This window comes from Oncorhynchus masou, chromosome 28 (assembly GCF_036934945.1).
Source record: "Oncorhynchus masou masou isolate Uvic2021 chromosome 28, UVic_Omas_1.1, whole genome shotgun sequence".
NCBI classification, from domain to species: domain Eukaryota; kingdom Metazoa; phylum Chordata; class Actinopteri; order Salmoniformes; family Salmonidae; genus Oncorhynchus; species Oncorhynchus masou.
In genome coordinates this window covers 54,285,934-54,300,826 of record NC_088239.1, presented here as the reverse complement: position 1 = coordinate 54,300,826, position 14,893 = coordinate 54,285,934, and the positions used below count along the sequence as shown (strand labels likewise).

The 14,893-nt window shown below is 47.2% G+C and overlaps 2 protein-coding genes across 3 annotated transcripts in view; both read right to left on the bottom strand.

Moving 5' to 3' along the window:
* Nucleotides 1-1,082: 1,082 nt before the first annotated feature.
* LOC135517917 (uncharacterized) lies at nucleotides 1,083-4,654 on the bottom strand. The gene is made up of 4 exons (XM_064942625.1): nucleotides 4,096-4,654; nucleotides 3,831-3,916; nucleotides 2,994-3,159; nucleotides 1,083-2,763 (listed from the first exon to the last, which is right to left on the bottom strand). The coding sequence occupies exons 1-3, from the start codon at nucleotides 4,521-4,523 to the stop codon at nucleotides 3,014-3,016; spliced, it is 660 nt and encodes a 219-aa protein (XP_064798697.1). The 5' UTR covers nucleotides 4,524-4,654; the 3' UTR covers nucleotides 1,083-2,763; nucleotides 2,994-3,013.
* Nucleotides 4,538-14,893, bottom strand: part of LOC135517916 (protein turtle homolog A-like) — a 28,325-nt gene continuing 17,969 nt past the window's right edge. The window contains exons 13-19 of one of the 2 annotated variants that reach the window (XM_064942623.1): nucleotides 14,232-14,343; nucleotides 8,979-9,169; nucleotides 8,607-8,821; nucleotides 8,202-8,286; nucleotides 7,678-7,848; nucleotides 7,266-7,302; nucleotides 4,538-6,773 (exon numbers count right to left, since the gene is read on the bottom strand). In XM_064942623.1, the coding sequence (XP_064798695.1) occupies nucleotides 4,538-6,773; nucleotides 7,266-7,302; nucleotides 7,678-7,848; nucleotides 8,202-8,286; nucleotides 8,607-8,821; nucleotides 8,979-9,169; nucleotides 14,232-14,343 (3,047 nt within the window). The remainder of the gene's footprint in view (nucleotides 6,774-7,265; nucleotides 7,303-7,677; nucleotides 7,849-8,201; nucleotides 8,287-8,606; nucleotides 8,822-8,978; nucleotides 9,170-14,231; nucleotides 14,344-14,893) is intronic. The other variant, XM_064942624.1, reaches the window with a different exon arrangement.

Genomic DNA, 14,893 nt, shown 5'->3' with positions numbered 1-14,893 from the left:
TACCATCTACTGTATCTTGCCTATGCTGCTCTGCACCATCACTCATTCATATCTTTATGTACATATTCTTTATCCCCTTACACTGTGTATAAGATATTAGTTTTGGAATTGTTAGTTAGATTACTTGTTGGTTATTACTGCATTGTCGGAACTGGAAGCACAAGCATTTCGCTACACTCGCATTAACATCTGCTAACCATGTGTATGTGACAAATAAATTTGATTTGATTTGAATTCTTGGTCTATATCTTAAATCATGTATTTTTAACCTTTTTACCTGAAACATTATGGGTATTTTTGAAGAGACTGGAATGAGTTGGTCTTGAATCTATGACAATAACATTCTCTGAAAAGTTTTGTTTTTAAAAGAATACTCTGTTTGCTTCATCATTTACATGGCCTTTTCTTCTGTTCAATTTCATGTCTAAAGCATGGCTCTTTAAAAGAATTCTATAAAACATCCGGCCTCAAATGTCACACCTACTGATAAACTTCAAACGTTGTTACCTTTGTTTGTTCATTATTGTTCTATGGGTCAGTGCATAAACAAGGTGTTCAATATGCTGAGTAACAACATGCTCCAGTGGAAAAGGTACCGAAGGTCCTTCAGACAAATGGGCCTAACATATGGGGAAGAATCTCAATCGCATACTCCTCGCTTCCTCTCTCCTCATTCTCAAAATCCCTCTCCTTGTCTCCTCAAAACCCATTGGAGGAGAAGAGGAGGAGAATAGGAGTATGCAAATGAGATTCCTCCCACTGAAGTGCTACCTGCTGCATCAGGACACTGTTAATGTCTTCATAATGATGTCCTCTTCCTGACTGTTAATGAGACCAAGGGAATGCTTCTGCGGGAGAAATAAAACACAACTGCATGAAAAAGTGAGAAGTGATATCAAGGAAATAGAAGAGGGATAGACGGGGTCGAAGATGTTGCTACTAATTCATTATTTCAGGTAAACACATCGACTTCAGGTTCGTTGTTCATGCCGATGTGTTCGAGAAGTAAATGCTCATTTGGATTATAAAAAGAGACAGCTAATGGCTTTGACTTACTGAATAAAACATGCATAAACAAGTAGTTATTTTTCAGTTCTATGGAAAATGTGTTTATATAAGGATACCTTGTACAGCGCATCATCAGCAAACTAAGCACAGATCATACAAAGAAATACACTAGTCTTACAAAACAATGAATCATTTTCTGTATAAAAAAGGATATATTTTAAGTACAAACGTGCACAAAAACCTTGAAAATAGTTCACCTTTATCCTTGCACGATAACAATGCATGTTTACAAAAGCACAGTAACAGTAATGATTAGGCTAGTCATTCATCTAACTGCATGTGCATTCAGTCTGAGGATTCGGAAACAATCGGTGTGAGAAAATATTCCATGTATATTGGCAGTGTATTGCTATTGAGAGCCATACCACATATATAAAACCCAAAGTGGACAAACTGACATTTCTCTGGGAGTCATTTCTGTGTACAAATGTTTGATGGAATTCAAATGAAGGGTAAGTGGGGTGATCTGGTGTTGTAAGCTGATAACAGAGTGTGTACAGCTCAAAAGGCATTCACACCCGCGGCGGCGCCCCTCCTTTCTCTCCTCTATCACCAGACGTTGTGCTGGAAGGCATTCTAGGGCATAATTAACTCTTCAAACAAGCTGTAAATTCCCATCTCCATCCCTGACTAGGATGACTCAGAGATTGACTTATTGAAAAAATACCATTTAGGTTTCCATCTCCAAATTAGACACGGCAACAAAAATCTCACCGGATAACGCGCAATGATAATAACATTCGTTTTACACGTGGTTGGTGAAAAAAAAACGGCCTTCGCTTATCCCAGCAACAGGTGGTCATTACCAGCCAAGCGCTCACCCTCCTCAGTCACGCACAAAAAAACTACTGCACTCTGGGTACAAGAAAAATCATTAGACAGATCAAACATTGCACAACATCAATGAGGTTAAAAATAGAGAGTAATGAGAGATTCGATTAGCTACATATTGAGAATATGGGTAGAAAAGAAAGCAATTCTTCTTCATAGAGCTACATCTGATTAACCCGAGTGAGTTAACCTCCTGGGTAATATTATTGATCGTCTACGCAGAGCTCATAGTTGTACTGCAGAAGCGGTCACACTCGACCAGGAACAAAACAACGTGGAAAAGGGCATGATGCAGCCTACTTCTTCGGCACATTCTCCATCAGTCCTCCTTCATTTTAAGGACCTGTCATACTGCCCTCTCAAACGCTCTCTCGCCATCTCACAGAAAAATCAATCATACGTCATAGTTCTATCATAAGTTGAAAGTGTTGTAGCAGTGGAACAAAGTGCCAGCCCAAGTGGTGGATTGCTTTTTCTCAAAGCAATAAAAAGAGCCTCCAACTTGTTCTTCCGTGAGTCCAAGAGTATGCATGATGTATTTTCGCACACAGTGCCATGATGACGGGCAAGGAAGACCCAAGATTGTATCTGCCTTTTCACTTACTTGGTAACAAGTTTCATAGTACAAGTATCCCGTAGAAGTAGCAGAGAGAAATCAATGTAACCACTAAGTTGTGTGAATCAGTGGTAAGAGTCCTCTTTGGTGGGTACAGCTCTGAGCAACACCAGTCAATACTTTACTCAGCCCTGAGCATCCACCAGTCCAGTCAGTCAGAATTATCCCATGGATGAGAGTTTTGACAACTGTACATCCATGTTGAATTGCCGATGAAGGCACACTATTTCCACCTCCTTGTTTGAAGTCTGTATAAATAAAACAAACATTCCAATGAGATATTAGTAGAAAGCAACAGGAGAAGAAGACTGACAGATGCACACAAAGAGATAAGAAAAAGATGAACACCAACACAATAAGAGCCACAGAGTAAAGCTAAATACATACGGTGGGAGAGACATGGGTAAACACAGCCAATCAGTCAGATCAATGCTCTTGTGCAGACACACAATAACAGAGATGAGAGCTCTGAGCTGACCTTCACGATGGATGGGGCTGTCAGAACATCACAGTCTCTGGTTCGGGTTCTGAGTGGCGGCTGGTCACATGGCGATGACCCTGGAAGTGGATCGACTCTTTGAGGCCCTCCCTGGAATGGTGCATGCTGGGAGTAGACTTCAGTAGACTAACTGAGGAGAACATGCCTAAAGCAGGAGAAGATTGGATAGGGATTAGAAATATCCTTCAATAATCTAAAGCAGGGTTGTCAATCAATCAAATTGAAGAATTTCTATGTATAAGAATTTCTAAAGGATATTATGTTTTAAAAAAGACCTAAGTGTCTTCACCGTGTTCAGCCCGCTAACAATCCCCAAAACTAAAGCTACACTCTTAGAAAACAGGGTTCCAAAGGGCTTCTTCGGCTGTCCCCATAGGATAACCCTTTTTGGTTCCAGATAGAACTCTCTTGGTTTCCATGTAGAACCATCTGTGGAAAGGGTTCTACATGGAACCCAAAAGGGATCTACCTGGAACCAAAAAAGGTTATTCAAAGGGTTCTAATATGGGGACAGCAGAATAACCCTTTTAGGATCTAGATAGCACCTTTTTTTTCTCCTAAGAGTGTAGACAAGTCCGGAACCATCATAAAGTCCCAAAAGATTGGATAGAAATCATATTTTTTTTCAGATCTTGACAAGGCAATATACCCAATTTGCCATGAAGCCTCGGCGAAGACAGAATGTGGCCCCGAGGGCAAAATGATTTTGACATGCCTGTTCTTAAGCAACAGAGCTAGTGTTATTAAACTCCGTTCTGAACATATTTCGCTCAGACAGGGCATGCCAGTCTTAAAAGAACATTATAGCTCTCATACCTCTGCCTTCAAGGTCTTGATCTCCCAGCTGAATGGACACATCAGCTGAATCCCACTCATAATTCTCATCCACTGAGGCCTTTCTCCTGAAGAAACACACGCACAAGCGGAAAGTTTGCAATGGCTAAAGTTGAAGATTTTCTCTCATCAGCTATTCATTATGTTGCATGTTGCTCAATGTCAAAGGGACAATGTAGAAAGAGAGCATTAGAGATACTAAATAAAGGGTGACTCAGGTGCATACTCGCTCAAGGGACAGACTCACCTTTTCAATGTCTCCATGTCCTGTAGGTGTGACTCCACTGTGTTTCCCTGCATCTCCTCAGTGGACTCAGGAGAGCTGATGAGGGTTGGGGAGAGGCAGATGGACAATCGCCCGTTTGGAGGCTCCAGACTCCCCCTGCCACTGCTCTGGCTGGCATAGCTACTGTAACTCCCCCCCAAGTCTGGCACTCCCCGATGATACCTCCCAATCTCCACCTCATGTCCCCCATACCTCTCCTCCTTTTCCTCCTCCACTACTACCTCCTCCTGCTTCTTCTCCTCCTCCTGGGGTGGCTGAGGGGTATGGTGAGGTGCAGGCCAGCTGTAACCCCTGAGCAGGGAGGGAGCCGTGGTTCTGCCTCTACAGTCTGGGGGTCTGGGGTGCTCCCTGTGGTCCCTGGGGAGAGATGTATTCTTCCTGGCCTCCATGTGCTGCACCGACCTCAAGGCCTCCTGGTAGGTGATGGGCCACCTGTAGGCGTCTGGGAAGATGGAAGCCTTCTTCCTGGGGTCGTGGGGGGATGACTGGGGCTGGAAGGCACTGAAGGAGGGGTTGGGGGGAGCTGCGTCTGTCTCTCCAGCACCGGTCTTCTTACGGTTTGGATGTGCATATCACCCCCATATGCTTCACAGAGCTGCTGTGGGGCCCTGCTGGGAGGTCGGGTGTCCTGGGGGGGAGGTGGCGGGGGAGGGGGAGGCAGAGAAGCAAGGGGGGCCTCTGTGTGAGTGGGGGTCTCAGGAGCTAAGGAGTTTTCGGGTTCAAAGAAGACAGAGTCTGGGCGGAAGGAGAAGGGAGAGGAGCAGTTCTCCTGGCTGAGAGAGTCGACCCAGGCATCAGGCGTCAGGAAGTTACCCAGGGATTGTCTCCTGGAGTCTAGACTCTGGCTGCGTTGGTGGTTGTCGCCGTTCCTGTTCTGAAAGCCTCCTAGACTGATAGCCTTCCTGAGCGCCGGCCTAGGAGGCTGAATGGTAGCTGGGCTTCTGCTCCGAGATGACCTCCTGTGCCACTTCTCCCGCTCCTCCCTAGGCACTGGGCTATTCCTGTGGGCCAATGGATGGGCTCTGTGGCCTTTCATGGTCTGTGGTCCTCTGTGGTCTTTCTCAGCCAATGGGGACTCATTGTTTACCTGATGGGCATGTCTCTGGTGCCTTATGGGATTTGTAGGAGGATCCACTGAGCCTTCATCCTCTGGTTCATCCACAGTCATTTCTACACATTCTGAGAGATCAACCGATGTGTGTAGAGATGACTCTTCACATGGCTGTGACCTTGCTAATTCCACTCTCCATGAACCAGGCACTTTGTTGACAGAGACATCTGGCTTAGACTTGTGTGAAATGCTGACATTACATTGATTGCTCTTGCCGTTCCATTCATGTGACTCCAAGTCACCTCTCTTCAGCTCTGTTGATATGCGAGTTTCATCACAAAGCCCTGTGTGTGTCTTGACCCTTGCAGTCTCCATCCCTTCCTGCCTGTCTAGTGGCTGTTGGCTCACCCTCCTCTTAGAGTGACACTCAGGTATCTCTGACCTGAATGGGTGTTGTGTGACAGGTGACAGAGAGGGACACTGGGTGAGTGGAGGGTCACAGTGGAGGACCGCCGTCCTCTCAGAGGGGGTCTGATGTGCTGGGACAAGGCTGGTGGCTGAAGTGAGAGGGCTGGCCTCCCAGTGAATATAGGACGGGGGTGAAGGGCCTTTGGCCATGCTTGAGCACCCCCTGTTGACCTGGGGGCGACTGAGATGATGGGGGTGACTGTGTGGTGAAGTGTTGTCCTGAGGTTTCCATATTGGATCGCACTCTTCAAACTCTCTCCACCTCACCTCGTCGCTGCCTGGTCCCTCTCTCTTCCCGTCTAAAGTAGCGTTACTATCAAGTGTGTACTTCCGTAGCTCTCTCTCCAGCTCCTCTCTCTCCCGGGCAAGCTTCAGACACCTGCTCAGGTTGCCGGTCTCCTTCTCATGCTCCATCTGCAGGACCAGGGTGCTGGCAGTGGCTGGCTGGACAGCCCGCTTTAGGGATGGGTATCCTGGATTGCTTTCCTCCAGGCTTGGCTGGGGGGACATGTCTGAGTTACTGTCTGAGTAGAGACTACTCTTGTCTGGATGTCCAGCACCACTGTCCTGCTCCTCATCCAGGTAGAAGCGTCCGTGGAGGGAGAGGTGTTTGGCCATGGCCCGGACCCTGGTCGTGGGGTTGGGGTCAGTTCCACTACATGGGGGTAGGTCCACTGAGAGGACGAAAGGCGGCTCCCTCCCCACTCTCGTCTCAGAGCGAAGGGACACTGACCTCTGGACCCCAGTGGATTGTGGGAAGTCTTTCCTCAGGGATCTCATGGTGTTGGAGGAGGGGGCGGAGGCCTGGTCGTAGGGCAGCACAATGAAGCGACCGTCTGGACCTCTAGAGATAAACTCTAGAGGGGAATTGGGGGAAGAGCCTATCCTGGGGAGGTGGTGATGGTGGTGGGCAGCATAGTGAGGAGGTGGTGGGGGGCAGGAAAGCAGCTGCTGGCGCTGGTCCTTGTATTCACTGTGGCTGTCTCTGCCAAAGGAGGAGTGGTCTGACTGGGAGGAGGAGCAGGAGGAGTGGGAACCGGGATAGTGGGGGTGGGGGTGGCAGTGGGGAGGGAGGAGCTTCTGCTTCAGCACACTGTCTGGACTGCTAGCAAGCGACCTGCTACAAGAGAGAGAGAAGGGGTTTAAAGGAAGGAAGGAAGGAAGGAAGGAAGGAAGGAAGGAAGGAAGGAAGGAAGGAAGGAAGGAAGGAAGGAAGGAAGGAAGGAAGGAAGGAAGGAAGGAAGGAAGGAAGGAAGGAAGGAAGGAAGGAAGGAAGGAAGGAAGGAAGGAAGGAAGGAAGGAAGGAAGGGAAAGAGAGAGGGCCATTTTACTGAGCAATCACCATGTCTTGAGATGTTTTGTGAAGACATCTTGAGTCATCTTAAGACATGTCTTTGAGAAAATGAAAATGTATCTATAGCGAGTCATGAAGACTTCTTAAGCTGTCTTGAAGATATCAGTCTTGAAAAAAAAATACATTAAGACAAAGGCGATCCAGGGTATGGTAAAATTAAAATCTCCTAAAGGTCAGAAGAAAAATCACCCTACAGCAATTAAAACAAAATGGCGAGAAGGAGAACAATTAATGATATTATGGAGGAAGGATACTTACGTTGAGGGGGGGCTTTTATAGATGGCAGGAGGGAGATCTGAAGGGGGGATGATGATTCACAATGACACAGTCACCATGGAAAAGAAAAAAATGAAAAAAACTAAATCAAGCCCAATAATATGAGCCCAATCAAAGCAGACAAAAATGGCCGGAGCCACAGCAATGGGCCGTGGCTCAAAGTTAATTACACTCACATTAATCAGCCACATTAATGAGGAATGACCCTAATTAGCTAGCAATGTAAACTAAATTAACTTATTATACAATGAAAGGGGAATGGGGTTGACAAGCATGGCGATGTGTCTATGCACTGAACTATGGTTTAGGAAAGTGTAATAATATTTTGGAAGTCATCTACATGCTGTATGATGGTGTTCATAGTGCATGTGATCAGTAAGTGATCATGTTTCACCATCTGTCATCTTTCTGCGTCGCTGGTCTCTCTTGTGACTGAAGATACACACGGTCCCCAGGACCAGGATGAGGGCCAAACACAGGAAGCCCACGCCGCCCATCACTCCAGCCAATAGCGGCTCGGGAACAAACTCCAGGAAGCGGGAAGTGGCAGGGTACATATCCATCCCTGTGACATGACCGCAACATCAGCATCCATAACACAGAATTCTACCACAGCCAAATGTTAACAATGCATTCCTTACAGTAAATACACTAGGGCAGCTTGTCCAATACGCAGTATGATAAAAGCATGACACTATCGCTGATATATCCGTCGTCAATAAGTCCCATGGTGAAATATGAATATGTTTAAAAAGCCAGATATGGTCAAATTCTAAATACGTTATTAGCTGCAATGTTTCATAACTCAGACTCTTAAAAAGACCAGTATTCTCCAAAGGGCTGTCCTAATTCTGTAATGGGCCTGTGGTAATGTTACAGAGGCTGGTTCTGCCTGGCTCCCCAGCCTGAAACACTGACCCATGGTGGAGACGTTGACTGATGGACTGGGCTCGCTCAGCAACTCCCCTCGCCGGGACAGCAGCCGCAGCTCGTACACACAGTCCTACACACACAGGGGAGGACGGAGGGACGGGGGGATGAAACCAGACTTTGTCAACATAGGATCACGCCTGCAATGCTAATCAGGCTCATCTGAATTCAGATGTAGGGAAGAGAGGGAGAGAGGGACAGAGGAGGCAGACAGAGAGGGGAGAAAGGACATAGATTGAAAGGAGGAAGAAAGATGATCGCTGTCATATGATAAGCCTGAGAGAGGCTTCCTAATTTAAATACCACTGTGGTGTCTAACGGAGATAAGAGTCTTTAAGACTGATGTCTGCTGACTGGTCTCTGAGGGAGTGACGAACAGGGACTGGCGGTTACCTTGCGCAGACCTGGAACGATCATCACACTCCTATTGGCACCGATGTCCTCGTCCAGATTGAACCACTCCCCTTGCTCAGTGCGCGATTGGAGGACAAATCCAGTGATGGGCAGGAACTGAGAATAGGGGGACCACTGCAGGACTATACCTGCCAAGCTCTGATTGGCTGACAGCGATGTGGGTGGCTCTAGTTTCGCTCTCCTTGGGAGTGGATCTGAAGGCGTAAGACAGAACACACTTAAAAATAGACCACGTAGGAACTATAATTTGGAGAATAATGTTCAAGCATGCAGCCTTGGAGTAGACAATGTCATTCAGGCTCTAAAAGAGACATTGTAAACAGAAGACACTTCAACACAACGGGTACTGACTCAGAGTTCGGGTGGTGGCGATTTCGCTGAAAGGCCCAGTGCCCACTTTGTTGTGTGGCAGGACACTGAACTGGTACTCTGTGGCAGGGACCAGCCCTGTCACCTGCAGACTGGAGCCAGAGGAGGAGGGAACAGGCACAGAGAGCCACTCCTGTTTCTCCCCACTGTCACCAACAGACATCTGCTTCAACCTGCAGAAAGAAGAGGAGAGTGAATGGAGAGAAAGGAGAGAGAGACAGAGATAGAAAGAAAACAAACACAATTTTGATAAACTCCCATATCTACTGGGTGAAATACCACAGTATGCCATCACAGCAGCAATATTTGTCACAAGAAAAGGGCAACCAGTGAAGAACAAACACCATTGTGAATACAACCTATATATGTTTATTTATTTTCCCTTTTGTACTTTAACCATTTGCACATCATTACAACACTGTATATATACACATGACATTTGAAGTGTCATTATTCTTTTGGAACTTCTGTGAGTGGAATATTTACTGTTCATTTTTATTGTTTATTTCACTTTTGTATATTATCTACTTCACTTGCTTTGGCAATGTTAACATATGTTTCCCATGCCAATAAAGTGCCTTGAATTGAAAATTGAATTGATAGAGAGTGTGTGCGCATATTCTATGCATACGATAACGTAGAGATTCTACACAATAGCATTATTTTCAAGAGATGATGTCACAATCATCGTATGGAGTAGACCAAAGCGCAGCATGGTTAGAATACATTCTCCACCGCATAACATGGTGCCTGCCTGGTACAACGCCCTCTCTCTCCATGGTAAGCGCGGGGAGCTGGCGCAGGTCTCCTCCCTGACTTCGCCACACTCCCCGTGTGCCCTCCCCCAATACATTTTTGGGGCTGCCACTCGGGCTTCCAGCCGCGCCGCTGTGCTGCCTCCTCATAACGGTGCCTCTCTGCTTTCGGTGCCTCCAGCCATGCTTTGGGACGGCGATATTCCCCTAGATGTGCCCAGGGTCAATTAGCCGTCCAGAAGTCCTTTAATTGCTGCTGCTGTCCGTTACCACGCTGCTTGGTCCATTGTTGTTGGGTTATTCTGTCACGATCATCGTATGGAGTAGACCAAAGCGCAGTGTGGTTAGAATACATTCTTCTTTCTTTAATGAAGAACATGAAGAACACTTAAACAAAAACAACAAAACGAATAAGACGAACGTGACCGCTATATAAACAATGTGCTACCGTGCAACATAACATAGACAATAACCCAAGAAATACCCAAAGAAGATGGCTGCCTAAATATGGTTCCCAATCAGAGACAACAAAACACCTGCCTCTAATTGAGAACCAATCTAGGCAACCATAGACCAACATAAACACCTAGATGAAAACAACCCCATAAATCTACAAAAAACCCTAGACAGGATAAACACCCTAGAATAAGACAAAAACACAGATATCACCCATGTCACACCCTGACCTAACCAAAATAATAAAGAAAACAAAGAATACTAAGGTCAGGGCGTGACCGAACCCCCCCACAAAGGTGCGGACTCCGGCCGCAAAAACCTAATCTAAAGGGGAGGATCCGGGTGGGCCTCTTTCACGGCGGCGGCTCGGGTGCTGGACGTGGACCCCACTCCACCATAGTCTTAGTCCGCTTTTGTGGCCTCCTAGGAACGGCGACCCTCGCCGCCAACCTAGGACTGGGAACCCTACTAAAGGACCCCACTGGACTGAGGGGCAGCTCCGGACTGAAGGGCAGCTCAGGACTGAAGAGTAACTCCTGGCTGGCTGACGGCTCTGGCAGCTCCTGGCTGGCTGACGGCTCTGGCAGCTCCTGGCTGGCTGACGGCTCTGGCAGCTCCTGGCTGGCTGACGGCTCTGGCCAGACGGGAGGGGGCTGACAGCCCCAGGACAGACGGGAGACTCGAGCAGCTCAGGACAGACGGGAGACTCGAGCAGCTCAGGACAGACGGGAGACTCGAGCAGCTCAGGACAGACGGGAGACTCTAGCAGCTCAGGACAGACGGGAGACTCTAGCAGCTCAGGACAGACGGGAGACTCTAGCAGCTCAGGACAGACGAGGCGCACTGTAGGCCTGGTGCGTGGTGCCGGCACGGGTGGTACCAGGTCTGAGGACACACACCTCAGGGCGAGTGCGGGGAGGAGGAACAGGGAGAACAGGGCTCTGGCGTCACACAGGAAGCCCGGTGCAGGGGGATGCCACCGGAGGGCTGGTGCGTGGAGATGGCACCGGATAGACCGGACCGAGAAGGCGCACTGGAGATCTGGAGCACCGAGCCTGGCCAACCTTACCTGGTTGAATGCTCCCCATAGCCAGGCCAGTGCGGCGAGGTGGAATAGCCCACACTGGGCTGTGCAGGCGAACCGGTGGACACCATGCGTAATGCTGGTGCCATGTACAGTGGGGCAAAAAAAGTATTTAGTCAGCCATCAATTGTGCAAGTTCTCCCACTTAAAAAGATGAGAGAGAGGCCTGTAATTTTCATCATAGGTACACTTCAACTATGACAGACAAAATGAGAAAAAGAAATCCAGAAAATCACATTGTAGGATTTTTTTATGAATTTATTTGCAAATTATGGTGGAAAATAAGTATTTGGTCAATAACAAAAGTTTATCTCAATACTTTGTTATATACCCTTTGTTGGCAATGACAGAGGTCAAACGTTTTCTGTAAGTCTTCACAAGGTTTTCACACACTGTTGTAGGTTTTTTGGCCCATTCCTCCATGCAGATCTCCTCTAGAGCAGTGATGTTTTGGGGCTGTTGCTGGGCAACACGGACTTTCAACTCCCTCCAAAGATTTTCTATGGGGTTGAGATCTGGAGACTGGCTAGGCCACTCCAGGACCTTGAAATGCTTCTTACGAAGCCACTCCTTCATTGCCCGGGCGGTGTGTTTGGGATCATTGTCATGCTGAAAGACCCAGCCACGTTTCATCTTCAATGCCCTTTCTGATGGAAGGAGGTTTTCACTCAAAATCACACGATACATGGCCCCATTCATTCTTTCCTTTACACGGATCAGTCGTCCTGGTCCCTTTGCAGAAAAACAGCCCCAAAGCATGATGTTTCCACCCCCATGCTTCACAGTAGGTATGGTGTTCTTTTGATGCAACTCAGCATTCTTTGTCCTCCAAACACAACGAGTTGAGTTTTTATCAAAAAGTTATATTTTGGTTTCATCTGACCATATTACATTCTCCCAATCTTCTTCTGGATCATCCAAATGCTCTCTAGCAAACTTCAGACGGGCCTGGACATGTACTGGCTTAAGCAGGGGGACACGTCTGGCACTGCAGGATTTGAGTCCCTGGCGGCGTAGTATGTTACTGATGGTAGGCTTTGTTACTTTGGTCCCAGCTCTCTGCAGGTCATTCAATAGGTCCCCCAGTGTGGTTCTGGGATTTTTGCTCACCGTTCTTGTGATCATTTTGACCCCACGGGGTGAGATCTTGCGTGGAGCCCCAGATCGATGGAGATTATCAGTGGTCTTGTATGTCTTCCATTTCCTAATAATTGCTCCCACAGTTGATTTCTTCAAACCAAGCTGCTTACCTTTTGCAGATTCAGTCTTCCCAGCCTGGTGCAGGTCTACAATTTTGTTTCTGTTGTCCTTTGACAGCTCTTTGGTCTTGGCCATAGTGGAGTTTGGAGTGTGACTGTTTGAGGTTGTGGACAGGTGTCTTTTATACTGATTACAAGTTCAAACAGGTGCCATTAATACAGGTAACGAGTGGAGGACAGAGGAGCCTCTTAAAGAAGAAGTTACAGGTCTATGAGAGTCAGAAATCTTGCTTGTTTGCAGGTGACCAAATACTCATTTTCCACCATAATTTGCAACTAAATTCATTAAAAATCATACAATGTGATTTTCTGGATTATTTTTCTAATTTTGTCTGTCATAGTTGAAGTGTACCTATGATGACAATTACAGGCCTCTCATCTTTTTAAGTGGGAGAACTTGCACAATTGGTGGCTGACGAAATACTTTTTTGCCCCACTGTATGCCAGCCCGAGGAGACGCATTGAAGACCAGATGCGTAGAGTCGGCTTCATGGCATCTGGCTCAATGCCCACTCTAGCCCGGCCGATACGAGGAGTTGGAATGTACCGCACCAGGCTATGCACACGCAGCGGGGACACTGTCACAATCATCGTATGGAGTAGACCAAAGCGCAGCATGGTTAGAATACATTCTCCACCGCATAACACGGTGCCTGCCCGGTACAACGCCCTCTCTCTCCATGGTAAGCGCGGGGAGCTGGCGCAGGTCTCCTACCTGACTCGCCACACTCCCCGCATGCCCTCTACCAATACATTTTTGGGGCTGCCACTCGGGCTTCCAGCCGCGCGGCCTCCTCATACCGGTGCTTCTCTGCTTTCACTGCCTCCAGCTCTGCTTTGGGACGGCGATATTCCCCTGACTGTGCCCAGGGTCCTTTGCCGTCCAGAATCTCCTCCCAAGTCCAGAAGTCCTTTGATTGCTGCTACTGTCCGTTACCACGCTGCTTGGTCCATTGTTGTTGGGATATTCTGTCACGATCGTCGTATGGAGTAGACCAAAGCGCAGCGTGGTTAGAATACATTATTTTTTATTTAATGAAGAACACGAAGAACACAAAGAACAAAAAACAACAGAACGAATAAGACGAACGTGACCGCTATATAAACAATGTGCTAACGTGCAACATAACATAGACAATAACCCAAGAAATACCCTAAGAAGATGGCTGCCTAATTATGGTTCCCAATCAGAGACAACGATAAACACCTGCCTCTAATTGAGAACCAATCTAGGCAACCATAGACCAGCATAAACACCTAGATGAAAACAACCCCATAAATCTACAAAAAAAACCTAGACAGGGGGAACACCCAGGAATAAGACAAAAACACACATATCACCCATGTCACACCCTGACCTAACCAAAATAATAAAGAAAACAAAGAATACTAAGGTCAGGGCGTGACAGATGGGGCAATGTTAGTTACTGGTGGTATACTGGTTTGTCTTTCAAACTGCTCCATCTGGCATCAGTAATTACTGGTGGGTTTCTGTGTTCTGTCCCAGTCAGGACATTTTGTCTGTTTCTCCGTTTGTGACCGTTTACCTCTGCTGCCGCTGATGATGCGCTGTCCTCCACTGACGTTCAATGCAATATATTAACATGTTGCTAATATGGTTACACAGCACAAGGCCACGGAGAGGGAGACAGAACATAGACTAGAAGAGTAGATGACTCACCAGACTGTGAATTTCTGGGTGTATCCCCCATCAAAGCCTGGTTCCCAGGAGACATTGGCCTGCTTCGCCCCTGGAGTGACAGACACCAGAGTGGCAGCATGGGGACTGGTGCCTGACAGACAGAGGAGGAGAAGAGAAAGAGGGAGCGAGAAGTAAGAAGGGGAAGAATAGTGATAGTATGAGCGTTGCGTCATTATTTTCCATTGATTCGTAACATACTGATGCGGTTACATAACGTCATGAACAATGTTCGCAGACTACTGCGCAGCTCCCCGGGGACTGCCATGCAGAATAAATATCAACCCACAGAGAGAAGCACGAGATTGAACTTCACTCAACTTTCTAGAGCAGTAGTCAATCTCCAAGGCATTCCTAGTCGATCGCCAAACATTTCTGTATAAAAAAACAACGATAACGCCTTCTGTTCCTATTTTTTGTTTGTTTTCCGTCTCATGCTGTTGGCGATAGGTGCACCTGATTCAGCTGCCCTGCGTGCCAGGTAGGTGAATTGTTGCCATTTTTAATCATTTCAAGTGTCTGAAGGTACAAACTCTGTCTACCCAGTGGGCCCGGAGAGTAAATCAAGTGCACCTAGTAGGCCTACCGCTGTCCAATCGGATGGCTCAGATTACAGTGTCTGCAGAAACGTAGCAGGCATAAAA